At 41.4% G+C, this 27,347-nt stretch overlaps 2 protein-coding genes across 4 annotated transcripts in view; one reads left to right on the forward strand and one right to left on the reverse strand.

The window, feature by feature from the left end:
- The first annotated feature begins 22 nt into the window (after nucleotides 1-22).
- LOC112215943 (DNA damage-regulated autophagy modulator protein 2) lies at nucleotides 23-5,075 on the forward strand. Of its 2 annotated transcripts, none has more exons than XM_024375455.2 (8): nucleotides 23-606; nucleotides 890-1,064; nucleotides 1,457-1,524; nucleotides 2,609-2,751; nucleotides 3,145-3,322; nucleotides 3,684-3,766; nucleotides 4,160-4,252; nucleotides 4,484-5,075. In XM_024375455.2, exons 2-8 carry the CDS (start codon nucleotides 934-936, stop codon nucleotides 4,604-4,606), a joined length of 819 nt encoding a protein of 272 aa, XP_024231223.1. In that variant the 5' UTR covers nucleotides 23-606; nucleotides 890-933; the 3' UTR covers nucleotides 4,607-5,075. The 2 variants fall into 2 exon arrangements, with proteins under 2 accessions (XP_024231223.1, XP_024231224.1); XM_024375456.2 differs by having other exon boundaries at nucleotides 929-1,064.
- Nucleotides 5,076-5,179: 104 nt separating this feature from the next.
- Nucleotides 5,180-27,347, reverse strand: part of LOC112215944 (DENN domain-containing protein 2D) — a 34,319-nt gene continuing 12,151 nt past the window's right edge. For both annotated transcript variants that reach the window (XM_024375457.2, XM_024375458.2), the window contains 13 exons: nucleotides 21,863-21,922; nucleotides 21,195-21,284; nucleotides 14,484-14,659; nucleotides 13,874-13,986; nucleotides 13,691-13,760; nucleotides 13,508-13,585; nucleotides 12,309-12,449; nucleotides 9,167-9,315; nucleotides 8,020-8,191; nucleotides 6,673-6,723; nucleotides 6,403-6,484; nucleotides 5,692-5,940; nucleotides 5,180-5,530 (listed from right to left, as the gene is read on the reverse strand). In XM_024375457.2, coding sequence (XP_024231225.1) covers nucleotides 5,463-5,530; nucleotides 5,692-5,940; nucleotides 6,403-6,484; nucleotides 6,673-6,723; nucleotides 8,020-8,191; nucleotides 9,167-9,315; nucleotides 12,309-12,449; nucleotides 13,508-13,585; nucleotides 13,691-13,760; nucleotides 13,874-13,986; nucleotides 14,484-14,659; nucleotides 21,195-21,284; nucleotides 21,863-21,922 — 1,499 coding nt within the window. In that variant the 3' untranslated portion in view covers nucleotides 5,180-5,462. The remainder of the gene's footprint in view (nucleotides 5,531-5,691; nucleotides 5,941-6,402; nucleotides 6,485-6,672; nucleotides 6,724-8,019; nucleotides 8,192-9,166; nucleotides 9,316-12,308; nucleotides 12,450-13,507; nucleotides 13,586-13,690; nucleotides 13,761-13,873; nucleotides 13,987-14,483; nucleotides 14,660-21,194; nucleotides 21,285-21,862; nucleotides 21,923-27,347) is intronic.

Consider the following 27,347-nt stretch of genomic DNA (forward strand, 5'->3'; position numbering starts at 1 on the left):
AAATTGGAAACAGACTTGGGGTTTGATGTGTAGCGTTGTGATATTCTACTTGTGTTTTAATTACCATATGTATAAGTGCCATAATGGGGCAGTTTCCCTTACACAGATTAAGCCAAGTCCTGGACTAAAAAGCACTTTAAATGAGATGCTACGCTTAATCTGGATCTGGGGAACTGCCCCACTATTTTAACTCTTATTAGGGATAATTTATGTATTTTTTGTCATAATGTGTATGCCTCTTTGGCACATGCGTGCGTGTGGGGTCAGCCAGCACTAAGTTAAATGAAAGTCATACTGTCTGGGAGTCAGCTGGTTTTAGGCTGCGCAAAGAACAGCAGACTAGTCACAAGTCCTGTTTGAGGGGAGGGGTGTGTCTGAGTTCTTAGACTGTCTGTATGGAACAGACAAACACACATTCTCTTGCTCTCACACACACATTTCTGTGCTCTTCATCTCCCATCAAAGCAGTTTCCCAACTGACTAATAAAAGCAGGGTTTCACAGAGACCGACCAACTTTTCTCACGCTTGAAACCCGTGTCTATCTAGAGCTATACTGCTCTTGCTGCGTTGAATGGCGTCCTGAGTCTCTCGCTCTGCCTACTACTGTGAGTGATACCACCATTGAGATTATGTGCTGCGATTGAATGAAAACAGTGGGACTAAGATTGTGACTGGTTGTATGGTGTCAGTAATGGGTTAGTGTGTGTAGTAGGATGTTGAAATCTGTTTGGTTGAGAAAGTGTGGGTTTTTAAGAAGATGTGATTTGTATAGTGGTGTGTGTGTGTGTGGGGGGTCTTTTCAACAGGAGGTTGACTTAGTGACTAATAGTGGAATTTGGAGTTTGCACATGATTATGTGATCTGTGTATTCACTTATGTATGTGTTAGGGACTGCTCTGACAGGACCCCTTCCTCCCCCTGTCCCAGGGGGTATGTGGTGGTTCCAGAGGGGGGTATGTGCCCTCCCTGCAGCCTTGGTCACCTGGTCCTTGTCCACCTTTGTCGTCAGCTATGTCACCGCTGTGCTGCTGGGCCACGTCGACCTACTAGTGCCCTACATCAGGTACTGGACCAGGGCCTGCCAAACTGTGTGTGTGTGTAGGGCGAATCCTAACTTCTACTTAGTCATGCATTGATGTCTGAAGTTGGGATTCGCTCCTATGAGAGGAAGATGAGATGCTTTTGGACAGTGCACCACAGTCGAGACAACTTCTGGTGTGTGCTATAAATAATTACAGGATGATTCCAATACCAAAAGGTTTGAAGAACGCAAAAAAATGTTTACCCAGTAACGGAAAGGTTGCTGGTTCGAATCCCCGAGCCGACCTAGGTGATAATTCTGACAATGTGCACTTGACCCTAATTGCTCCGGATAAGAGCCTCTGCTAAATGACTAAAATGTTGCCCTTTTGGTCCTGTGTATAACAGAGATGATTGTGGTGTGTTTCCTTACAGTGATGCCAGCGCAGTGGTTCCCGAACGCTGTGTCTTTGGGTTCATGCTGAGCATCTCTTCCTTTTTAGGTAAAACAAAATGGACACACCATATCAGGTATAATAGTTAAGTGGTCCCAAAATAAAAGGGGAATGCAAACTCCTTTCACTAGAATTTAGTGGCTGAAAATATTAAAGTGGGTGACAGTTTGCAGGACGACTACGTCTCCTCTGTGACCTAGTTCAACACGCAGCTCAAACACTGACTTGATTGTATTCCAGGTTCAACATTTCCAGGGATTTGTCATGGTTGGAGAAAGAGTGCCTTTGAATGTCAGCCAATGAAATGACTGCTACATACAAATCTAGTTTCATGGATGTTATTTGTGAAGCAAAAAGTATGTGTTGGCCCTGTCAGACCTAGCAGGGGATTGTGGACGAATTAGTGTGATCTGTGGTTTCGTTGTTAAATCAGTTAAGTGGGGATTTTTGTCAGTGGTTCACACATCAAAGACCAAGTAAGAATCACTTAAATTCATATTCTGTTAACTACTACCCAAATAATGTTGTTGAATCATCTGCTGGTCGTAATTGTGGTCAAAATTAAACTCCACCTCAGACAGTTTAAAAAATGCTTACCATTTCCTCATGATCTGGCCAATCAGTGGACTACTCGCATACATTTTATTCATGATTTATACGCCCACACCATTCCAACACAAAATCTTGTTTTGAACATACTTAAAGATGTTGTAATCGCTCCGCCATTTCCTGGTTGCAAAAATTGTAGTTTGTGACAAAGCAAGTAGAGTGTATAAATCATTGTACCATCTAAAACGCGGTGAAATATATTTTCCATAACCAGCTGTCGAAACTGGTGTACAAGGCCGGAAGTAAATTACGCAAAAACGAAATTTAAGAAGGCGAAGCATAGAAATAGCACACAGAACAGATCTATTGCCTCTTAGACTTACTTTCAATTAATGATCTATAACACGTGAATTTGGTCAGGTTACTTATTTCAGCTTTAATTGCCATTTTTTTGGGGAAGGAAAACGTTCACTCATTGTAATTGGTCATATTTTATCAATCTGGAGACACTGGACAGTTACTATAAAGCGCACACTTCCCATTAATCTTGTGTCCATCCCTCTATATGTGGTTGACCCTGCAGGTGTAGCCACTGTCTATGTGCGATACAAGCAGGTCCAGGCTCTGGCACTAGGGGGCGAGCTTAAACTGCATCGACTTAACTGTGCTGGCATGGTCCTGGGTATCATGAGCTCAGTGGGCATGTGCGTCGTCGCCAACTTCCAGGTACATACAGCGTTGCCTACCCCACTTTTCCATTATAACTATCCTCTTATATAAATACCCAATTCCAAATCAACCCTTACCCCTTATAAGCAATCATTTTGCCATATAGCTTACACTTATCAAACCCTCTCAGATCTAGCATAGGGGGTAAGGAATGGGTTGATTTGGAATTGGACGAAAGAGCCAGCTGTTAGTGTTGAGAAGGAACACACACACACACACACACATTTCAGTGTTCTCAACTCTTCATTGTTCTCTGAATGATGATGGGCATATCACATTTGCTCCCTCTTTCTCACCTCTTGAGTCAAATACCCTGGATTTTCTTCCTTCTGGAAAGTGTGAAAGCTTGGGTCGGGTATAAAATCCATTACCACCTCTGCCCTTTTGCAGAAAACCACCATCATGTCAGTGCACCTGCTGGGGGCGGGGCTGACCTTTGGCTGCGGGGCGCTCTACATCCTGGTTCAGACGGGGGTGTCATACCACATGCAGCCTCGCTTCCACGGCCGAGACATCCTGTGGGCGCGCACCGCCGTGGGGCTGTGGACAATGGCCAGCGTCATCATCTGTATCCTTCACCATACTAGTCTGACTCTGGAGCACACACAGATCAGTGTACAAAGGGAAGTTGCAGACATTGACACATTAGAAGGGGATACAACAGTGGGGAACTGAATGGATTTTGGATGAAAACAACCGTGAGAAATCATTGCATTTTGGGGATACTTGGACCACCTGTAGGACCAGTTTCCTGGGCTCAAATTAAGTCTACTCCTGGAATAAAAAGCATGCTCATTGGTTTGGGGAAACCGACTCAGTCCTCGTTTAAAATCTGATACTGTATTGAAGTGTTATGTCTGTCCCTCAATAATATGACTACATCTTCCACTGCTGCAGTTCTAGCCCTTGACCCTTTCGCCGTCTCTCAGCGTTTGTGTCATCAGCCATTCTGTATGATGACCTACCAGGCGTGGACGTGGACAGAAAAATACGCTGGAGACCAGAAGAAACGGTGGGCAAACATCAGGGTCCTCTACACTGTGATCCTACTAAATATTATAAGATTGGAAATAGTGGCTACTAGTTTGTTCTATGTAGAGATTGTTGTCCAGCAGCACCCAAGTACAATGTGAAGTACGTACAAATACATGAGGCACGTAGGAATGCTACTTCCTACTAAAATACTAGAACATGGAGATCCTTTCCTTGTTAATATATTGCCTTATATGGCTCAGCAAGAGACCATAATATCCCTTTGTCCATTATAATTTCCATAACAATGCTACTATATTGGTTGGTATTTTACTAATTGAACTTAAATCATAGTCGTTCAAATTACCTTTGTCAACTGTTTGAGTTTGACCCCAGAGGAAACCATTAGAAACAATGGTGCCATATCTTGCAGGGTTACACAGCCCATCTGGTCAGTGCTGTGGCTGAGTGGTGCCTGGCCTTCTCCTTTATCTGCTTCTTCCTCACTTACATCCGAGATTTCCAGGTACGGTCTTCCTGCTCTCCCCAATGGCAAAGCAAAATAAAGCACTACCATTGCAAGACTTCATTCTCAGATCTGTTTCGTATAACACATTACATTTGTATGAGTAGAGCTAAATGTGATACATTTAATATGTTACAGCTCATTCTCAGTTGTTTCATCAGCTAAGGAAGATGGGTTGAATGGCCTCTCACCATAGAAGTCTCAGTTGTATTCATGTTCTTTGCTCCCCAGAAAATCCAGTTGCGGGTACAAGTTGTCATGCAGAGTAATCACCTGTACGACTACGCCCATTACGACGTGAGAGAGCATGCCCACCATGGAGAGCATTCGCCACTGCTGGCTGGGAGCATCTGACTACACTGCCCCTTTTCTGTGTCCACACTGCAGTCCCACCCCAGGAAAAGCATCTCTGTGCCCTGAAATGACTTCCCTTCTTCATCTCTTGCTAAATGGAAGGGTGAATAGGCTGGAACAATAATGCATTTGCCCACGTGATTTGGGGTCTGTGATTTAAGGAAAGGAGGCAAGAGGATGCCATTGGAGACTCAGCACTTCATTGACTGAACTGTGTTGTGTTCATTACGTCACACAATGGAACATTTGTTTCCTTATTGGACCAGTCCAGGCAGTCCCTCCCTGCTTCAGTTTGGTGCCTAATGAACACAAGTAAAGATATTTAGTGGGTCAAAATGTTAATTGAAAGTGTGATGCATCAGCTTTGACTTACGGTCCATGAGTTAGCTTTTGCTGTATCTGTATTGTACAGTTTGCTGGAAACATTTCTGGTATTTTACTTTTCTACAAATAAATCTGTTTTTAATGACTTGTCAAAATCTCCCACTCTGACCTCTTGTGCATGTATGCACACACGTGCTTATTTAGCAACTTCATTCTTGAACCTGACTGAAAAAAACAGGAAAGTTGGCATAAAGGTTCAAAGATTCAGTCTTTATTAGAATTTTTTTCTGCTTAATAATAGCAGGTTCAGATGGTGACAGATTTGAGCCCAACACTCATTCTAACAAGTGGTCTTGTCAACCGTCTATCATATACAGTAGCAACACATAAAATACCCACTGTTACCCCAACACATAAAACTATAAATACAAATTATTCACTTCCAATATTTACATCTCAAATCTATTTTTATCACATCTACAGTAAATCCCTTATATACACAATCAGCCTCGTTTAGTATATTCACAAGACACTATCTCTTCTTTGCCTTCTCTTTTTTCTTCTTTTCCTGGTATTCAACAATCTTTTTGTGGAAAATCCCTGAAAAGATGAGGGGGTGATGATAAATGAGTAAATTAATGATAAGCGAACAAGAGGCATGTTATCCCCCAAGAACAACCCAGCCTCATTATCTTAAACTTTAGATATGTTATATAGCTTTCAAATTCTCATGTTATGCAAGTATGTATTGAAGCTCTCACCTTGCTGGGGGCTCGCTGGCTGCTGCTGCTCCAACTCTTGGATAAACAGGTCAAACATCTGGGTCTGGAGGAACTTCTTGACAAAGTGCCGCGTGGTCTTGGACTCGATGGCCTTGTAGAAGGCCCTGCTCTGAAACACCCCCGGCTGCCCTCTTCCTTTCCGCGTCACGTATGAGGCAAAATGGCCGACAGTCTTCACGAAGAAGGGCAGGAAGGCTTCCGAGACCACCGTGTTCAGCTCCTCCACAGCTGCGTGGGAAATGGTACACACACACATTTAGCCACAGTCCAGGTGGTTTCAACCAAGGTGTGTTATTTGGCCGTGCTCGAGAGCCATAACGTCGACCTTGAGTGTGATCAACCAGTCTCTTATGATGACATGCTAATTTTCCTAAACCTCACATTACTTTGAAAGGATCGAATAGAGCATAAAACAATCTATATTCAAAGGTTACAGTTAATTCATCAGTATGGCCATCTGCACACCTGATGTGGTGCTGTAGGTGAAAAAGAACAATGCAATCTCTAGAATAAATAAATAAAATACCCCATGCAACAGCTCTTTTTCCTCTTGCAAAAACATCTGATGGAAAACCTATTTTCCAATTGTGAAATCAACTAAACTAAAATGCACAACATCTTATAAAGCTGTTTTCCCTTTCACATTTGTTCAGGCATTTGTTTCAAAGGCTGATATCAAAATATACTCACTGGCTTCTTCTTTCCTATTTCTTAGTGCCTGCAGTATTTCATCTTGGAGCTTAGGGGGCAGAATAGACTTCTCATCTCCGCTCTATAAAACAGTTACAATATTCAATGGTACGACAAAGCAAAATTCCCATTTCCCCCCATAGTATTAAGTGCAAAACAGTACAAATAACAAACTGAATTAATTCAAAAGAGCATACAAGGCATAAAATGTGACTTTTTTTTAAAACGCACATTTAGGCCATTGCTCCACTCTCGAGGCTAGACACTTACTCGAACTAGGAAAGTGTCCCCCTTATCCTCTGACAAGTCCACAACAAGCAGCTGTGTTGGGGAAAACAGAGCCTACAATCATTATTCCAACACCAATCCATCACTATTACTACCAAGACTCCCAAACTTCCCATCCAGTCATTCAGGGGCTCTTTCTCAATCTTTCCTTGATTCCTCGCCTCCTCCTCAAAATGCATTGGAGGTCTGAGGCTAGGGACCTTGAACCATCTCCTCCAATACATTGTGAAGGAGGCGAGGAATCAAGGAAATCAATTGAGATAGCGCCAAGGTCTGATCCAGGAACAACCCCATTGCCCCTACCCCTTCCTGTGCTTTCAGTCAAATAGGATAGCAGACTTCTATCCAGTCTTTTCAGATATATACATGGGGTTTAGGTGTTGTTTCTGGACAGGGCCCATGTCATTAGTTCTACGTTTGACATTTAACTGGTAATGTGCTAACTTTGGTGTAGTCTCACGATTTATTTTAAAAGCCTGGGGGAGAAGAATTGTATTGTTTGTGTAGTGTGACAAGGTGAAAGCCGTATTTTGTTATGATAGTTAAGTATGAATTTAACTGTTAGGAAATTAAATAAATCAAAAATAATCACAGGGCCATCCTTCCAAATCTCATCTCGTTGACGCAACTATTAGAAGTCACTATTGGATTTTTGTGTCTGGCAGTTAACACTCACATTTGATTGGCTCTGAGAAGACATGCCATATCCCCTCAGTAGAGGCATTTCACTTTTATTGTTTTGTCCGTGCCTCTTTATCTACCATCTAGGACAAATGTTTAAGTAGCCTATGCAGTGTTATTGTCCCCCACGATGAAATCGGGGAGGGGACTGTGAATCTGTCTCCGTCCGTTTCTATCTTAGTCACACGCGATATCTCTAGACAGCACTGGGACGATTTTGACGAAATTTGGGTGAATGATGCCATAGAGATCCGGCATTAACAAAATGACACGGATCGGCCTAAGGCAGTGGCTATGGTAATGAACTGAAATGTGTTAGTCACATAACTCAATTGGCCTAGGGGGAGGGGCTGCATCATTCATGGGGGACGACATGTTTACTGTTGCTTTGGGTTTTTTGTATCTTATGTTAGGCACCTTGTTGCAAGTCAGTCAAATGTTCAGAAACCACCTCTGTTGCAAAAATACGTGATTGGTTTGACAAGTGGGAATTCATCATTAGAGTTAATCTAGATTCTACCATACTCCACCCCTTTTTTGTGTGTTTTCCTGCCAACAACTTCCCCAGGCTTTCGTAACGAACGTGAGCGAAGCTGGTGTGTCGAAGCCAACATTTCTGTAACATTATCACAGGTGGGGCTGACTCACGTCGCTCTGGTCCGTGACCTGTTCCAGGAGCCGCTTCTGCACTCCCAGCAGGTAGGGGGTGGGGGCCATGACCACGTCAATGAGGATCTCGGGGACGATGGAGATGAAGGTGTGCTGCCAGGTGAAGGGGTAGAGCAGGGCGACCACGGCGTGGATCACCTGGGACAGGGTGCTGAGGAGAGACAGAAGTTAGACTTATTCAGTGCGTGTGTGTATGTGTCAGGGGAACCAGTTCAAGGAACAGAACCGAAAACAAAAGTCACCCATACTGTTCCAGAACAGAAATGTTATTTTAAAAGCATGAGAACCGGGTAACAACGTTATTTTAAAGTTCCAAGCATTTTTTTCTAGTCCCACAAAAAAAAGCACCTATGCAAAGCCCTCCCTCTGTCACTCAGAAATTTATTCCAGTGTCTGCCTGCCAGTTGAAAATCTTTGATAGTGTACGCTTAGACTACCTGCCCCTTCCCATCCAAAGCATAGGCTACTATACTGACGTTACGAGCGTTATTCAGAAGATAGAGATTTTTTTATTAGCTTGAGATGAATGGATCAACTTTTTCAAAAGCTAGTTAAGGACACCATAGGCCTAGATATCGCATTTCATGTTGGGAACAAAAGAAAAAAGGTAAGACAAGCACGCTTGTTAGCTAGCTAGCTCAAAGGACATTCGAAGTTCCTCCATAAAAGCCGCTCCTCCTAGGTATAATTCACTGATTGGCTAAGTAATTTAACGAGGTAAATGTAAAAAAAAAAAAAAAAAAATTAAACTTTATCACAGGTTAAAAAAGGAACGATATAAAACAGTACTTAACCGGGTTCACTACTTTATTTCGCTGGTCGGAATAGTGCAACAGAACGACAAAAATAGAGGTTCTGTTCAAAATGAAACGACAATTGAAAAATAGTTTTGATCCAACCCCTGGTTTGTGTGTCACTGTGTGAACTTCTAATACCCCCTTGAAGCTTCTCATTGTGATTTTAAGTTTTTATTTCTGAGTGGTCCTCAACGTGTAAGGAGCATCTCGATTCATATGCAATGACGTTTTTATAATAGGCTCCCATTGACAGAGTTGGTGCATTCGTCTCAGACGACTATGTTGATTTGACTAGTAAGTAATAACATGTGTGTCTGTGCTTGCAGTACCTGAGCTCCTCCGCTATGAAGACGATGCGTCGCTCCATAACGGCGGCAGCGAACACGAGCAGGACCTCCTCATCGGTCAAGCAGCGAAAGAGTGTGCGGAAGTCCACATGCTCTAGCCACGAGTCCAGCGGCCGTGTCAGACTGATGATCTAGATGGGAGAGAGTCAACTCTTTATCTACACGTCACCATTGTTGCCAACATGTTATGTACAGTAAATGTTACCACCGTCACCAACTTGTTATATACACCAAAGCAATACAAAGTTGATTTACTAACGGATTTAATTTCATGAAAATTGAGGCAAGCGAGCAGGGAAAATAATTGACCCCATGGAGATTTTAGCCTCTTAATAATGTTGGCTTGACTCTTGGTATAATGGCTAGGGTTTTGGAATGGAAGTCACAGGGACCAGATTTTGAGTGCCGGTAGACATTGCACCCTAATTAACTACAACGGTATCAGAAGTGGGATAGCACCATTGAAAGTATGTCCCGGCGGAGTTTGAGACAAAGTTTATTTTACAGAATGAGTGTGCTTGCTGAAATATATAGCAGTTTAACTAAAGTAATCAGATCTAAACATACAGATAATATACAGCAACCACGAAACAAATAGTGTGCGTGGGGGTTAACTGGGGGGAAAAAGGGCCTGAGAAATGGAATGTTGCAGGATAGGATTGGAACATCTCACCTCAGTAATACCTCTCCTATTTCAATGCAGTGTGTGTGTGTTATTATGACAACATCCGGAGGACGTTCTTCAACCTATCAAAGCTCTTGCAGCATGAACAGAGAGCAAGAGGGAGACATAATGGGCATGGCATTCACCACACTATAAATCATCTCAAGTGAAAACCCAAAGTTGGGGAACCCTGCTCTATGAAGATGCTTGTCTTCCCGGCTTAACATTGATGTTCGCTGTGTGTGTGTGTGTCACCAGCATTATTCCAGGACAATAGGACGTTTCCTTTTCATTTCAGTAAATACATCTTCAACTGATGACATTGTGTCTTCTTTTTCACTAGCTGTGTGTGTTCCTTGTCTTGCTCTGTGTCCGACTAGCTTTGTGCATCTTGTTAGTATTGTCTCCTCACTTTAATGTCTCCCCCCCTCTCTAGTGGTGTGCTTATCGTTATTTACTGTAGCTTGGAAGGTGAGTACCCTTCACCCAGGGGTGTATTCATTAGTCGCACACCATTGCAAAACATTTTACTTTTTGCAACAGAAACAATTTTTTGTAGGATCCTTCCCGTTCCCTTTGTTTCCTACTGAATACATCCAGCCCTTCTCTTCTCCTGGCCTGGATGATCACATTAGTGACAGGGCCTGGGTAGGTGTCTACCAGTGCTTTCCCTCCCCACCTGTCATTCATAAAAATAGTGAATAATTAAAAAAGTTCTCCTTTTGAGATACATTATTTGGTGACGTGAATAGATTTATTATAAGAACACACTGTTTTGCAATGAAGGTCTACAGTAGCCTCAACAGCATTCTGCAGGGTAGCACCAAGGTGTAGCAGGAGGACAACTAGCTTCCGTCCTCTTTTGGGTACATTGACTTCAATACAAAACCTAGGAGGCTCATAGTTCTCACCCCCTTCCATAGACTTACACAGTAATTATGACAACTTCCGGAGGACATCCTCCAACCCATCAGAGCTCTTGCAGCATGAATTGACATGTTGTCTACTCAATCAAAGGGTCAGAGAATGAATCTAGTATTGAAAGCATAAGCTGCAGCTAGGTAGCACTGCAGTGCATAAAATGTGGTGAGTAGTTGACTCAGAGGGAGAAAGATGATAGTTGAACAACTTAATTTCTTCAAACATAAGAAGCAAGAGAGCTATATTTTGTCACTTTTTACTGACTATAACTATCCAACACAAACTCTTCCAAGTAAAGGTTAGCTTTTGGTTTTACAAACGTATTGCCACTGGGGCCCACCGGTCTAACTGCTAAACTGCTTACTGACTCACTGTAATGAATGATTGTACCGGGTTAGTTCTATTACCTATGTTGAGTATGATGTTATATGGTTTGGCGTGGTTTTTTTTTCCTGCCTGGTCAGCTGACGTGTGCATTGAAGTCCACAAGCGAATGGATAAGGTGAGGAGGAGAGTGTGTAGATGCGAGAAGGAATACAACGTGGCTGCTATGAAAGTGAACTGTGTTTACGTGTAATCAGGGGTGTATTCATTCTGTCGATTTTGTTATAACAAAATACCACCCTGCATACCACTGCTGGCTTGCTTCTGAAACTAAGCAGGGTTGGTCCTGGTCAGTTCCTGGATGGGAGACCAGATGCTGCTGGAAGTGGTGTTGGAGGGCCAGTAGGAGGCACTCTTCCCTCTGGTCTAAAAAAAAATATCCCAATGCCCCAGGGCACACTGCCCTGTGTAGGGTGCCGTCTTTCGGATGGGATGTTAAACGGGTGTCCTGACTCTCTGAGGTCATTAAAGATCCCATGACACTTATCGTAAGAGTAGGGGTGTTAAACCCGGTGTCCTGGGTTAACGGATAAATAAAAATAACGTTTCGCAAACAGAATGAAACTGGGATAAACATACTCACATTTGTCCAATAGAAACTCTCGTTTGCAACTGTTGGACTAATGATTACGCGCTAGATGCAGGCATGAGTGTGCAAGGCGGTATTGAATGTGTCACTGTCTGTCCATGTGTCACTGTCGGTCACCTCAAATCTCTCTGGACTTGTGTGCACCTACTGTACGTTGTAAACTTTCATTCATAGGCTAGATTGTAGCAACCTCATGATGGGTATAGGGAAAAATAGAGTATCATGTAGTTGCCTAAACCTATATGTTACATTGAACTGGGTGAATGGAATATGAATAACAGTCACCCAATATGCTGTAACAGAAATAAGGCCATGCTCATAATAAAAAAAATATCCTCCCTCATCTTAAATGAAACTGACCGCTACTGCTATCAATGTGGATGTTTCTCAACTCGTGGAACTGTGTGTGCTGGTTTTCATGACATCTAATTACAACCAATTATTCCAATCCTAACATTTTGCTACAGTGTTCCCAAATTAATATGACCCAGGTCTCAAGGAACAGCATGTCATTGTGCTATGCCAACTTAGCCATGTGGCTACATCGGACACATCAGGGTGCTAACCTCAGTGCCTTTGTCGGGGATGAAGCTCTTGATCTTGACTGTGTTGCCTGGGGCGGGGAACGCCGCCTCCCTCAGGCTTTGCATGAACGGGTAGATCATCGCCATGGAGATCTGGCGCCGCTTCTCCACCTCGTCAAAGATCTACGTTAGAGAAAGACAGGAATAATCTAACTCTGATATCATGTGATTTTGCACCACTGTAATAAAATAATTAGCCTACACAATTTCCTGGGTGACCTTTTTCAAGGCAGAGACTGACAAACCACAGTAAATGGTGTGGCAGTAATAAGTATATAGTAATAAGTATATGATGAACTGTGGGGCTTAGTGTTTCCAGTAGCCGACGGGACAGTTTGGTGGTGGTGATAATGTGTGTCAATATTCACTTCACAAGACTTGGGGCACCACTGAAAGGCAGCAAATTATGAACAAAACAAATACAGCGACTTGGATCAAAGACAGAGGCTAATGATAAAGGGCCACTAAGGGAGAGAAGGTATGAACTGTGCTGCAAATAGGGCATTTCAAAACCCAAAGGCCAGTCTAAAAGGCTCATACTCGCTAAAGAGTAATTTGCTAGTACCATAACATACTGTTATATAAACACAGTAGTTACGAGAAATTCAATTTCACACCGATTAGCGTTACGAACGGCTGTCAGATTTACAAGATTTCCCCATCACTTTCAATTCCACGTCAGTGGAGGAGTGTCTTCTTCTTGTCGTTTTTTTCCCGATATGGGAGATTGTAGAGAAGTTATGAGCTGTTGACATTTTCAAGGGAGTACTGGGATAAGTGAGAGCTATCTTTTCTCTTTAAAGAGAAAGTAGACTTCATGAAAGACAAGAGTTGCCATTTCCTCAAGAATGTTAAGTTTATTAGCTGGTTAATTAAGAAAGGCCAGAAGATCCTGGCTAGCATTTTTGAAGCATGTAGCAATGCTAGTGGAAATGGCTTGTAATCCCTTTGAAATCTGAGCATGTGTGGTGTTATCCAATGTTGGCTTAATTCCTTTTTTTACCACGTGCACAATGTTGTCAGCATGATTCCTAACTGAAGGCCCAGGGAGAGATCTACTCAGAAGTATGAAGCATCGTTACAGCCAGGGATCCTCCCAGTTCAACTCATCCAGGCTTAAGTCTCTGGGTAAAACACTAATTTCTGACAGCCAAAAGCCAATGACATTCGAGGTGTGTTACCTTGGAGAACAGTCCGAAACAAGCCAACCTGCTAATGATGCAGTAGGCCTCAGGTGGGCGAGCGCCGTTGCCGTGGGGCTAGACGAGAACAATGGAGAAACAGAGAGAGAGAAAGACAGATAATGGGCATGGCATTCACCGCACTATAAATAATCTCAAGTGAAAACCCAAAGTGAAACATACCAGTAGCCTCCTACAGTATCCGTTCCTTCTGCTGCCGTCGATCTCAGTCAAGACAAATGAGAATGTCTCACTAGAGAGAAAGTAAGTCTATTGGTAGCTTTAAGACATCAACATTGGAATGACTCAACAATACACCCATCTTCCCACATTGATGATGATCCTTCATATTAGATGCAGTGTTACCTGTGGTACTCTGTTAGGGGGGCCCAGTTGATGCCCTCAGGGAAACAGAAGAGTGTGATGGCCTTCAGGGTCTTTTCCTCTTCCTCTCTTTGGAATCTCACCATCCCATCCCTCTGAGAAAGAGAGTGTGAGAGAGCAAGAGCAAGATTAACAGAGGGAGAGAGAGGGCAACAGAGAAATGGAGAGAAAGACCAATATATTTGTCAGAGGGATGTAACTTGGGCTCTTTCTCAATTAATATGTATTCAATTCCTCTCTCCTTGCCTCAAAACACAAGAAGGTCCTAGGGGAGAGACCTTAGACCTTCTCCTCCAATACAGTTGAGGAGGCGAGGAGATGGGAAGCGAGGAATCGCGTAAAGACAAATTTAAATAGAGCCCAAAGAAGACATGTCATGTGACGTTGAAACGTCAGTATATCTAATGGAATAAAGCCTGGAATTTAAAAAAATCTCAATAATCTTCCGTGCTGAAGGCCTACCTGAATTCTTCTCTCCTACCTCCCTCTGACCATTCAATGACTTCCCTTGCGCTTTTCATTTCTTATCCACATTTTTCTTCTTTATCCCTTTTGGGAGACATGCAGAGTTTCTACTAACTAGCGGACTCACTTTGGGGAACTGGTAGGTGATCTGTGGCTCGTAGGCCCCCTCTTTGGATTTCTTGAGGCTGACCACAACCAAGTACTCAAAGAAGTACTGCCCACTCATGTAGCGCTGCTCCTTGGCTGGGGTGTCCACCGGAGCTGGCTCCAAAGACTCCTGAAGGGGTGGCTCCTTCATCACCCCTGTCGGGACAACAGAGTGTTAAGGCAGAGGCTTACTAATAACATATAGTAAAACCAAAGGCTTATGGTCTGGATAGCTCAGCTGATTAGACCATGGTGTCAGCAGCGATAAGGCAGCAGGTTCTATCCCCGTACCGGACACATGACATCTTACTGATCATTTGATTTGAGTACTTTTCAATACATCTCTGTTGAAAGAAATATTTGAAAATACAATATCCACTTGAGGGTGAAAACAAATCCTTTTGAATATCTCTCCCTTTCTATCTCGTCCACTGTGCTTCCTAGGCAGCAGCAGATATACAGTACAATAGAAGAGGTATTGCTGCTCATTGCCTGAGGGAGAATCCCAGGAATGTGGCCAATAAGAATGCTATCTGGTTTGTTTCTTACTTTTCCAACACGGAATATTGAATGGAACTCAACTCATGTGCTGGTGCTGACAACCTCAAATCAAAAAACATAATGGCTGAGATTTGCAAAACTCAATACAGGTCGACTGACAAATACCTGTGCTGCCGTTGCACCATACAATGTGCACCATACAATGTGATTCCAGCCATAAGGATGTGTGAATATAAAAACAGCTATGATAGGCATATGTTTTTCCAACAACGTATACAATTATATTAAAAATGTACATTACATTTATTACCACTATGAATTGAAAGTACTTATCATTACTAGCCAGAAGACACGTATTATTCTGAGATACTTATAATACATGCATGTTATTTATGCAGTATTAATGAGAACAACCACATACCAGCAAAGTGAAAACAGGCGCAACAGACACCATGCCAAAATAAAAAAAAATGGAATGTTTTGCGAGGTTTCTAAGTATATGAGCACCAGCCTGTTTTAAAAGATTCTTATCAAGAGGTTTCTGAGATGTGAAATGAAGACACATTTGGTTCTTAATCTGCTTATTAATGTCTAGAAACTAAGGACATGCCCATCCCCCACCAACCTCTGCCACATGGTGTGTTTACAGTTGGGTAAACCCTGCAGTTTGACAGAGGACCTGCTGAACAGCAAACAACACCAAAGATAAATATTGGCTAATCTTTTCTCTCCTCTGAGTTTTGTGAAAATGTTACGGGTCTCTTGCTTTTTTTTTTCCATTGCTCCTTAGAAATAATAGTAGAGCCGGGCTGCCCAGACAAGTTCTTTATGCTGCACTGCCGCACACACTCAGTCTGTCTCTCGCACGGACACACACAAAAGAACCGTTCTGTGACTCAGCCTACTGTGACAGGTTTCACCTCCAACTGCTTTTACCATGGCAACAGTCCCTGTGTAAGGCATGACTAACCCATTACACTCCACATTATTGTACAGTACCAGACAAAAGTTTGGACACCTACTCATTCAAGGGTTTTTCTTTATTTGTACTATTTTCTACATTGTAGAATAATAGTGAAGACATCCAAACTATGAAATACACATATGGAATCATGTAGTAACCAAAAAAGTATTAAACAAATCACAAATATATTTGACATTTTTCCAAAGTAGCCACCCTTTGCCTTGATGACAGCTTTGCTCATTCTTGGCATTCTCTCAATCAGCTTCATGAGGAATGCTTTTCCAACAGTCTTAAAGAAGGAGTTGAAGGAGTTCCCACATATGCTGAGCACTTGTTGGCTGCTTTTCCTTCACTCTGCAGTCCAGTGATAAAGCTAAGCTAAACAAATGCATTACTGGGTCTGCAATAACTTATAGGTAATTGGCACAACTGGAAAACCAAACCAATCATAACTAGGGCTGTGGCGGTTATGAAATTGTCAGCCGGTGATTGTCAAGCAAGTATCTGCCAGTCTCGTGGTAATTGACCGTTAATTAACAAACACATTTAGCATCTCTTGGCTTCCACGCATAGTCTACTCGCTACTGGTGCACACCTTAAAAAGGTTCAAATTCATTGAATATACTGTAGCCTTCATCATCACAATGAACCCATTATTTTAGACAGGTCTAAAGAAACACGATGTGAAGAAAATGTAGTCTATTTCAGAAGACCAGAATAGCATACTCTGAGTTGTTCTTATGTTAGGCCCTGATATGGTTATACCATTTGGCTGTGGGCTACATTAGTTCATTTAGCAGACAAGATTTGCTTAAAATTCTGTGGCGTTATTTTTTATTATTTTAAAGTATAAAGAAGACAAATGAACATAGCTGAATAAAATTGAAAGGATATTTCCAAGGTAGTGCATGTGGCTACTCTGTGTTGAGCGGTTAACAAAGAAATAGGTTCTCCTATATGCTTAATTTAGAGTTATTTATGCAACTTTATTTGATATTTAATACATTAATACAGTCTGCATAATGAGACTAATGATGATTTTAAAAAATGTGCATGAAAGGCATGAACTCTGACTTGTTTCTTGTGCAGGCTGCACACACTTCATCAGTCTCTCATTCACAATTTGACAAGCACTTGATAATATTCTCACCAGCCCTCGAATTTCCCAGCGGCATCCCCCTTGTGTGGCCGTAATGCCCCCAAAAGAATCCATGCCTTTTGCAGCCAAAGTGGCCGTTGTACCCTTGGGCTGAATATAATAATTATAATTCCCTTCTCCTGGCTGCCATGCACCGAAGAACCTCTCACTCACATGGCTCTCTCAGATATCTCAATTCTTATTAGCCAATGCCTGTCACGTGACCAGGTCCTTCTCACAGGCACCTCAGCTATGAAGTAGGCTACAAGTGAAGACAAAGACATCGGGAACGCAACTGCGTGCATCCTCTTATCAAATTCTGAGGTGCATATTGAAGATGTTAGATGGACTGTCCACATTTAGCCTACTTTTTGTCAGCCAACAAGATGAGTAGGCCTAATGAACAGCAAAAGCACTAGTCTGTGTCAATCTACTACCCCCCCATAGTTAAGAAGTTTACCTATTCTATTGGACAACTTGTCCTTCTGTGCAATAAATATATATTCCAAACATACTCTGGGACAGTTGTGGGATGCGATAGATCCCAAATTAATACAACCACTCACATAATTTTTTTTTTTTAAAGCAATGAGGCTGATGTACTAGATCGGAACGTTTAGCTTAAAAATGTTGATCAACTATTAGCCTATTTCTTCACATTATAAGTGCAGCAATGCACACATGGCTGGCTGTAGGCTATAAGCGCAAATGTTCCAAAATGGAATCAATTAGAGGGAATACACTGTTCTCAAAAGTGACCACAAATGCGATTATGCATTTAATGCTTTATTATAAAAAGGTGCCTTTTTTAATCGTCCCCAAACTGCCTATGCATGCCAGTTAGGCTCTACACTGGTTGTAAAGCAGATTAAAGTTATTTGGACACTTTAGTTGTGAATGATGCCCAACGTGTTTGTATCATAAGTGACAATACATCATTCACAAGTGATAGGCTAATATTGTCACCCATCAGACTACTCTTAAATTGACTGTCTTTACATGTACTAAATAATATATGTGTGAAATTAGTTTGGATTAAGAATGGACCATTATCATTCAACTGTCTAGGAACAGGGGCATTGGAAATAAAATCTATGCACTTAAATAGCAAATGGAGGACACTTTTCCCATGGTTCATGCCAGCCAGGTAGGCTATACTCCTGTTGTAAAGCGAAGCAATGTGCTTATTATTAGGATAGTTGATAAATACAGTCGGCCTCGCCTATAGAAAGCTGATGGGATCCTCCTTTTTAATTGAGGTTTTCTCACGCAACTCTCATGAAGTGTTTGATTTGATTTTCCAAAACATTTGCATTGATGTCAGAGTTATCAGAGGGACAATAGAGTACAAGGCAATTAAGCAAGTTTGGTGGGCTAATGACCATCAGCAGCATCAGAGCTTGGAAAATCCTAGTTGCAGTAACTAAACGGTCAAACGGAATTTGACTACGGTCAAACGGAATTTGACTACGGTCAAACGGAATTTGACTACGGTCAAACGGAATTTGACTACGGTCAAACGGAATTTGACTACGGTCAAACGGAATTTGACTACGGTCAAACGGAATTTGACTACGGTCAAACGGAATTTGACTACGGTCAAACGGAATTTGACTACGGTCAAACGGAATTTGACTACGGTCAAACGGAATTTGACTACGGTCAAACGGAATTTGACTACGGTCAAACGGAATTTGACTACGGTCAAACGGAATTTGACTACGGTCAAACGGAAGTAGTCAAACGGAATTTGACTACGGTCAAACGGAATTTGACTACGGTCAAACGGAAATGACTTGCACCAGCCTATCCATTCTCATTCAGTGTCACACTAGTTAAAGATCTAATTTACTTTGGAGTTAGGCAAACCTGCTGGTCCGGTCTAAACAAATGACACCTAGCTAGACAGAGTGTAAGGTGAGGCCATTACCTCTGTTTAGCCTACATTCATCCAATCATTTATGATCTACTGTACACAAATGCCTATGCCCTAGGTGGGTAGGGGTTATTCTGGACAGGGCCTTGGTCTTGGTAAATTAGGAAGTATTTTTGTGTGAAATAGGAAGTACTTAATAGAAAATAAGAAGTGTTCCTAAGTAACACAGCGTTTCTGTGGAGCATTAAATAGTGATGTTAATGGTTAACCATGAATCGGTTAGCCACTGAAAATACATTTGACCAGTCATGCTTATCAGTCTATAGGTTCATTTGCATAATTTTGTGGAATTAAATTGGAGCGTGTGTATTAGTCATTAGTCCTCATGGATTTTATTTATCACACTCGCACAGCATACAGAGCCTAGTTTGAGGAGCGGAATATGCTATACCACCTGTCAGACAGCATGAGAGCAGTTCCTCAAAAAGCTGGTACTGGAGTGAAATGTGCTTTTGTAAACCTAGACATTGCACAACAAATAACCTAAATGCAATCGTGTGTTAAACTGTTTTGATGGCCATGATTAAAAAGTGCTACTATTTTTATTTCTCAATCTCAACTCGTAATTAAGCAGGCGATCAGCGCGTCACCCACCACTTTGCAATGTGAGTTTGAGGCAGTATAATTGTCTGAAACCTGAACCTTTTACCTTCCATCAAATAATGAAGCATGTCTTACCTTGCTTCAAAGTAGCCTAGCCAAAATCCAACCATAGAAACGTAGTGGCAATTATTTTCAATGAACTTTCTCATGCCATTAAGCAGCATTTCTCTATTGTTATATTGGTTTTCATATCAACTTTTTCGTTGTCTAGAAGCCAAAGGCACAGTCCTAGTCATATTAGCAACCCTTCCTAGTTGTTGCTATATGATCCCCCCTCTTTCTACATTTCAGAGATTTTTCTTCTCTGTCACATAGGAATCCGCTCGTATTAGGTGCGCTGTTTAGAACAGTGTTTTCCCGCGAATTGCATTTTGGCAAATGTTTGAAAATTACATTTTATTAGCTGCTTCGTTACAGGATTTTTATTTTCAATAATAAGATCGTTAATATGTGGCTCGTCCAATTGTCTAGGGGAAGCTTAGCTTCCCTTAAAGTAAATTGAATTTGCCAAAATTATATAATTAAGCTACTCCCGTCTATACAGAAATAAATTAAATAATTGAAATTATTACACCAGAGAACATGATTTAGGCATAGAGGATCATTAGCTTATTTTAACAAATAGCTGTGGTTTGTTTTAAATCACAAGCCCATAGACTTCAGTTGGGAAGTGCGCAATATTGGAAGCAGAAAATTTCAGAGCTGATTGTTGCGTTGCGGCAGGCAGTGAAACGCATCTAAAATAGTGCTAGGCCTATCAAAATATTTCAAAATAACAATCGCTGGAAAAACACATACGAGAAAAGACAAAAACAACTCCAATATGTATTTTGTTATCAAAATTCTCAACTCCCAAAGTGAACAATAGCGGCCTATAGCCTATGTTATTGGCACTATCGGAGAGCATTGCGCATACTCACTGTCTTTACCATTGGGTGAGTCAATGCCACTGGAAAGTTCTTTTAGGACAATATAATTTGGACGTCATATTGAACAATGTGTATCTCACCTTTTCGTGGGCCGAGATTAGATGGTTGCATTCAAGACAAGGTCGTTTTTATTGATGTCAGTTTGTCATTGTCAGCAGAGTAGGCTACCTTGTGATGTAAAGTGTTGTAGAATTGCATGAAATGTGTTTTTAAAAAGACAGATCTTCCTAAAATATGTTCCTCTAGCTGGGGCTGTGCAAAGGGAAAAAAAACGCATTGTCTATTTATCACCTTAGGAATATTAGTTGTTTTACATAAGTCTGAAAATGTGATGATGCATCCAATGCTTATTGGCTAAAGGTGATGTTTTCAGTGAAAAGATCAATTGAAAATGTTGTTCTATGGGCTTGCTATTGTTGCACGTTTCCATTAAGCTCCTAATGAAAAATGTAAATTCCTTGTATAGTATTTTCTGTTGGGCAGATCATTTGACTGTTTAGATTTTTTGGGGGCCATTTTGGGGGCCATTTTTTGGGGGCTATTTGTTGACCATTTAATAAGGGTCGGTTAGTCGGCAGTAAAATGTAACACATTTTTTTCATCCCTAGCCTTATACTCACGGTCTTTGTCGTGTTTGCCCCGGAATGAGGACCACATGGTGCTTAGCCTCTTGATGGCACCTCTCTCACCCTCGCTGGGTTGGACGGTGCCTAGAAGGGACCACAGGACCAACAGATCATTAGTACCTCCTACACAAGGATCGTGTTCATTAGGCACCAAATGGAACAATGTGGACTGTGCTCCTCTGACCTAATAGCTTAATCATCAGCTAACTAATCTAGGCTCAAATAGCAAAACTACTCATGGACAATAGGGTCTGAGCCCAGTGATTTGGCATCAACATAGCATCCAAAAATTTGCAAAACATCCTGAACACTAACTCTCCAAACTTTGATCACTACAATGCTAACGCACTAACATAATGCCCTGGACCAGAGCTAGGGCACAGACTGGTATGTCGAGTTCAGGCTGCGCACCCACATACCATATGAAATGCAAAGATACCATCTGAGACACACAAACATCCCCTTTGAGTTTCGCAGACCAGGCGGTATAAACCTGCATAACCTGCAGCTAGATGCTTCTCTCCACGGGTTCCCCCAGAGTTATCATTATGTCATCTCTAAAGTGTATATTTTCCCCTGACGTTACACTGTTGAACACACTGTTAGAGCTATAGGTAAAATCACAATTGAAAAGGTGTACCGTGCACAATGGGGCTACTCACTGAGGTCAAATGACAGGGCGTCTTTCTCTTTCCCATTGGCGGCGCTTTGAGGTTGCTCACCTGGACAGGAGAAAAGACACGCAGGTCAAAACACAACTCGCGCAGGTAGTTCTGTGAATGCAGTGAAACTGGGTTGTCATAACGTTTCCACAACATCAGATGTTCTACGTTATTTCAATACGGATCATAGATACTATGTTATCCAACACCACTACCTTAGGAAGTAATAGACATTGGCTTACTGCCAAAATACCCATATGGTTTGCCATGTCATATGTCTTGTCACACAATAGGCATTAACTAGTGTCTATGTGTGTGTAACAGCTAAACCAGTAATGGACACTAGTGCCACAGCCAGCCAACTGACTGAACAAGTGCCACATTTCACTTCCATGCTTGCTCATCATTATGGGTTGCAGATCAGCACTGTGGAAACACAAGGTCAAATACATGCACACCTCAGCTATATAATAAGTAGCTTTCAGTTATGCAGTTGCTCTCGTCAGTGACTTGAGCTGTTCCACAGTAGTGGTGCTTGGGTAAAATCACTGGGGAAGCCAAGCCATTAAAGAAAAGCCATACAGTGCCTTTGGAAAGTATTCAGACCCATTGACATTTTCCACTTTACAGCCTTATTCTAAAATGGATTCAAAAAATAAAAACCCTCAGCAATCTACACACAATACCCCATAATGAATAACTGAACAGGTTTTTCGAAAGTTTCGTAATTTTACTACAAATAAAACAGAAATACCTTATTTACATAAGTATTAGGACCCTTTGCCATGAGACTCAAAATTCAGGTGCATCCCGTTTCCCTTGATCATCATTGAGATGTTTCTACAACTTGATTGGAGTCCACCTGTGGTAAATTCAATTGATTGGACATTTGGAAAGGCACACACCTGTCTATATAAGGTCCGACAGTTGACAGTGCATGTCAGAGCTTCAATGCCATACAACACTCCTTCCGTGGCCTCCAACTGTTCTTAAACGCTAGTAAAACCAAATGCATGCTTTTCAACCATTCACTGCCCGCACCCGCCCGCCCGACTAGCATCACCACCCTGGACGGCTCCGACCTAGAATATGTGGACAACTATAAATACCTAGGTGTCTGGCTAGACTGTAAACTCTCCTTCCAGACTCATATTAAACATCTCAAATCAAAAATCCAATCTAGAATCGGCTTTCTATTTCACAACAAAGCCTCCTTCACTCACGCCGCCAAAATTACCCTAGTAAAACTGACTATCCTACCGATCCTCGACTCTGGCGATGTCATCTACAAAATAGCTTCCAATAGTCTACTCAGCAAACTGGATGCAGTCTATCACAGTGCCATCTGTTTTGTTACCAAATCACCTTATACCACCCACCACTGCAACCTGTATGCTCTCGTCGGCTGGCCCTGGGTTGAAGGTTCACCTTCCAACATGACAACGACCCTAAGCACACAGCCAAGACAACACAGGAGTGGCTTCGGGACAAGTCTCTGAATGTCCATGAGTGGCTTAGCCAGAGCCTGGACTTGAACCCGATCGAACATCTCTGGAGAGACCTGAAAAACGCTCCCCGTCCAACCTGACAAAGCATGAGAAGATCTTCAGAGAAGAATGGGTCAAACTCCCCAAACACAAGTGTGACTATCTTGTCGTGTCATACCGACGAAGACTCGAGGCTGTAATTGCTGCCCAAGGTGCTTCAACAAAGTACTGAGTAAGGGGTCTGAATTATTACGTAAAATGTGATATATCTGTTTTATATAAATTAGCAACATTTTCTAAAAACCTGTTTTTGCTTTGTCATTATGGGGTATTGTGTGTAGATTGATTTTTAAAAAATGTGTTTTTTCGAATAAGGCTGTAACCTAACAAAATGTGGACAAAGTCAAGGGGTCTGAATACTTTCCAAAGGCACTGTATTACAACCTGTGTTGTGATAATTACGTTGTTTTCTCTATATCCTGTTCATATGACTTGAGACTGATGTCTCAGCCTTAGGCCTACATAATAAGAAACAGTGGAAGAATAAATTCAACCACATCTTTGTTTCATCACAAAACCAGAGAGCAACATCTGTCCGGTGAAGTCCATAAAACATATTGCATGTAACAAACAGTCAAGCAAGTTAATTTGGTCAAGCAAAACATTTTTCGGACTATTGATTTAGAACCACGAGTCAAAGAAAATAGCCGCTGCTTCCACTATTCCAGCACCATTTCATCCTCTAATCTTAGTCTAATACAGTGACAACTAAAGGATACCAAAAACGATTTAGTCCATTTAGCGTAAGCTAAATATGATGTGGCTGTCCATGGTACTGTGTGTAAGTAGAAAAAACATGTTGACTCACACTATTTGTAGAGAAACGCCAATGTCAGCCTCCTCTTTCATGTTGCCTAAACGGTCTATGACTCTGTTATATATGCTTTAAATTTTTATTGTCCTAGGTTACCAGGCTAAATTGCTTGCTCGCTAGCCTAACTTCCATTCATGGGTAACACTGGTTAGTTAACATAACATTAGCCTAACGTTACTACATCTAGCTACATGTTGAACTTCCATCCTCTCAGGCCATATAAATAAACTTCCAGTAATTTATTGGGTAAAACACCAACATTTCGGCATCACTGTGCCTTCTTCAGGGTGGTTGAATCAGAATCGCCATTATAATTATTGGCCAGTACGGAGAAGTAAAAACACAAGTCCAAATCCCTATCTCCATCCATGCCAAATTTAGGAAAGGGGCGATTTTAGCTAGCTAGCCACAGGAGGACAATGACACAACAAGATGTAACGTTTGGCTTCAAATGTGATTGGTATGAAGCCAATTCCAAACTGCCTCCCCGTGACACTTTTTTTGGTGCACAAGGACCATTCACAGCTGAGCTCACTCAGTTGAGCTATTATTTTAGATTTGTTTTTTAATCAAGGGAGGCCAAATGCTCGCTGGCTTCCTTTGAATTCAATGCTACGGGCGACAGCAATGTCATACACTTTTTGACCAGACAGCATAGATGGGCTACACAAAGACAGAGGGGTGGTGTTTTGTTTGCTTGGATGCTTTCTCCGGTGAGATACATTCAGCCTATTGAAGGACATTTATGAAACACAGATGAAAGATAAGTTATTTTGCATGTTTTTTTTCCTTGGTCATTTTTTGGGGGAAGCCTGGCTTCCCTTGGCATTCACGTATACATACCACTGCTTTTCCAACCACCAAATGAATACCTTAACTATCTTTCCTAGTTCCTAAGCTGCCAAAAGAAAGATGTAAACAAACGCTGTCTTTTAGAGACTCGTGCTCTAATTCCTAAACCTACCACAGCTCCTACGTTTATCCATACTGATCTAAGTTCAACAGTCTCAGTATGATCACAAATGTTTGAACACGCAGAAAGAGATGAAACATTACCTAATCATTACCACATACCTACTCAACAGATTTTTACCAGAACACCTACAGTTTCTCGACAATTTACGCCTCTTCTCACAGTAATTCAAATGGCTCTCTTGCTAGCTGCACTGCACACACATTTACTAGGCACATCATTTGGACCTGACACAGTTGGGAAATAAATTGCTGGGAAACATGACAGTTGGGAAATTACTTTTTACCTATATTTGCTTTTTTCTGTCCAGCAATTGGATGTGGTCCAACCACCTTTTTCTACATATTTATTTACCACCAATTTCAAAGTTAAATACAGGGAACACACTTGGACCTCCAAGGAGGTTTTTCGTTCAGACCTAAACACTGAACAAATACTGACTTTAGTTTTTTTTTAAACTAAAATTGCACACCTAACTCAATTAGTCAACTAATCACCAAGCCCTTCAGTATTTGAATCAGATGGGCTAGTTCAGGAATTCATAAAATAAGTGGAACTGTCTGGGTTACTCGAAAAGAGGCTTGGGAAACACTGCACTAGAAGAATATATGAACAGCAAGGCTTACATACTGCGTAGGTGTAACAGCCATTCTCCATCATAGGGCGTGCTGCCTTTCCCTCAGGCTATATAACATGTTACAACATCATCTCTGGCAGCCAGCAAGCCTCAACTACATCCAAAGAGGGATAGGTAACTTTATTCTGGCATGACTCTCACTCCCTCTTTCTCTCAAACTCACTCTCTGCTTCCCTAAACCTTTACCTGAATGTAATCTTTTAAAGTATTATTGCACTTGAGATATGACCAAAATAGTTTGCTAAAGTCCATGCTTCATGGTTTTGGTCCTGCGGCTTCAAAAATGTACACCAAAACAGTCTCACTCATCTCTAATTCATTTTTGTGTCAACAGCCACATTCCAGTCCCTAATATGTGCAGTCAGCTGTTAAAGGTCCCCGTAATGCCATACTAGTCGACCAACTGCAATTTATTTGAAAGGTGCAATGGCCTTCAAAGGGGAGGGATCATCTGTAGCATGGGCAGTGGTGGAAAAAGTACCCAATTGTCCCCCAGTAACATACTACTTGAGTAAAAGTCTAAAAGTACTTGGTTTTAAATATACTTAAGTATCAAAAGTAAATGGAATTGCTAAAATATACTTAAGTATCAAAAGAAAAAGTATATATCCTTTCACATTCCTTATAATAAGCATACCAGATGGCACCATTTTCTTGTTTTTTTTTTTAATTTATGGATAGCCAGGGGCACACTCCAACATAATTTACAAACAAAGCATTTGTGTTTAGTGAGTCAGTCAGATCAGGCAGCATGGATGAGCAGGGATGTCTCTTGATAAGTGTGTGAGTAGGACCATTTTCATGTCCTGCTAAGCATTCGAAATGTAACAAGTGTATGGAGTAAAAAGTACCTTATTTTCTTTGGGAATGTAGTGAAGTAAATGTTGTCACAAATATAAATAGCAAAGAACAGATATCCCTGAAAATCTACTTAATTAGTACTTTCAAGTATTTTTTACTTAAAATTAAGTACTTTACGCCACTGAGCATGGGTTACTAAATCAAGGCAAAAAAACTAGCAGACAGGGCTACAAATAGAACAATAGAGTTAAGACATATCACAAGTGAGGTGGAAACATATGGAATGTATGTTTCAACAAGGAAGTGATTTACAATGTTAGAAAGAAGAACCCCCATCAAATATAGTGCTGTTAGATACATATAGTTAGGTCTACTCAACCTAAATGTATTTCTTCACTCCAGTCTGAACAGTTTTAGGCAATACCAAAATGTGGACAGCCAGAGGCTGGCGTGGTATATGGCTGGGGAAACATGCCTTAAATCAGGGGTGGAATATGTCGCTGTACTCCTAATTATTTTCAAATGAATGGTAAATCGAGATGATTGGAATACTGATCGTTTTTAAAAAATTAAACTGGACATTTCCATCAGCATGCTAGTAGCTACAGGAAGTGTTGTTGAATCCAATGGGTTGCTTTTACATTAGCTAGCCAAATGACAAAAAAAGCAGTTTAATAAAAAAAATTGCAGTACTTCAATCTTCTCCATATATA

The sequence above is a fragment of the Oncorhynchus tshawytscha genome, linkage group LG16 (assembly GCF_018296145.1).
Source record: "Oncorhynchus tshawytscha isolate Ot180627B linkage group LG16, Otsh_v2.0, whole genome shotgun sequence".
In the NCBI taxonomy this organism is placed as follows: domain Eukaryota; kingdom Metazoa; phylum Chordata; class Actinopteri; order Salmoniformes; family Salmonidae; genus Oncorhynchus; species Oncorhynchus tshawytscha.

Bases quoted from the DNA above. Each gene is read 5' to 3' on its own strand.
- LOC112215943 (XM_024375455.2), top strand. From the start codon at position 934: ATGTGGTGGTTCCAGAGGGGGGTATGTGCCCTCCCTGCAGCCTTGGTC. The intron at 1,065-1,456 runs GTACTGGACCAG...GTTTCCTTACAG, and splicing joins CTACTAGTGCCCTACATCAG to TGATGCCAGCGCAGTGGTTC. The intron at 4,253-4,483 runs GTACGGTCTTCC...TTTGCTCCCCAG, and splicing joins CTTACATCCGAGATTTCCAG to AAAATCCAGTTGCGGGTACA.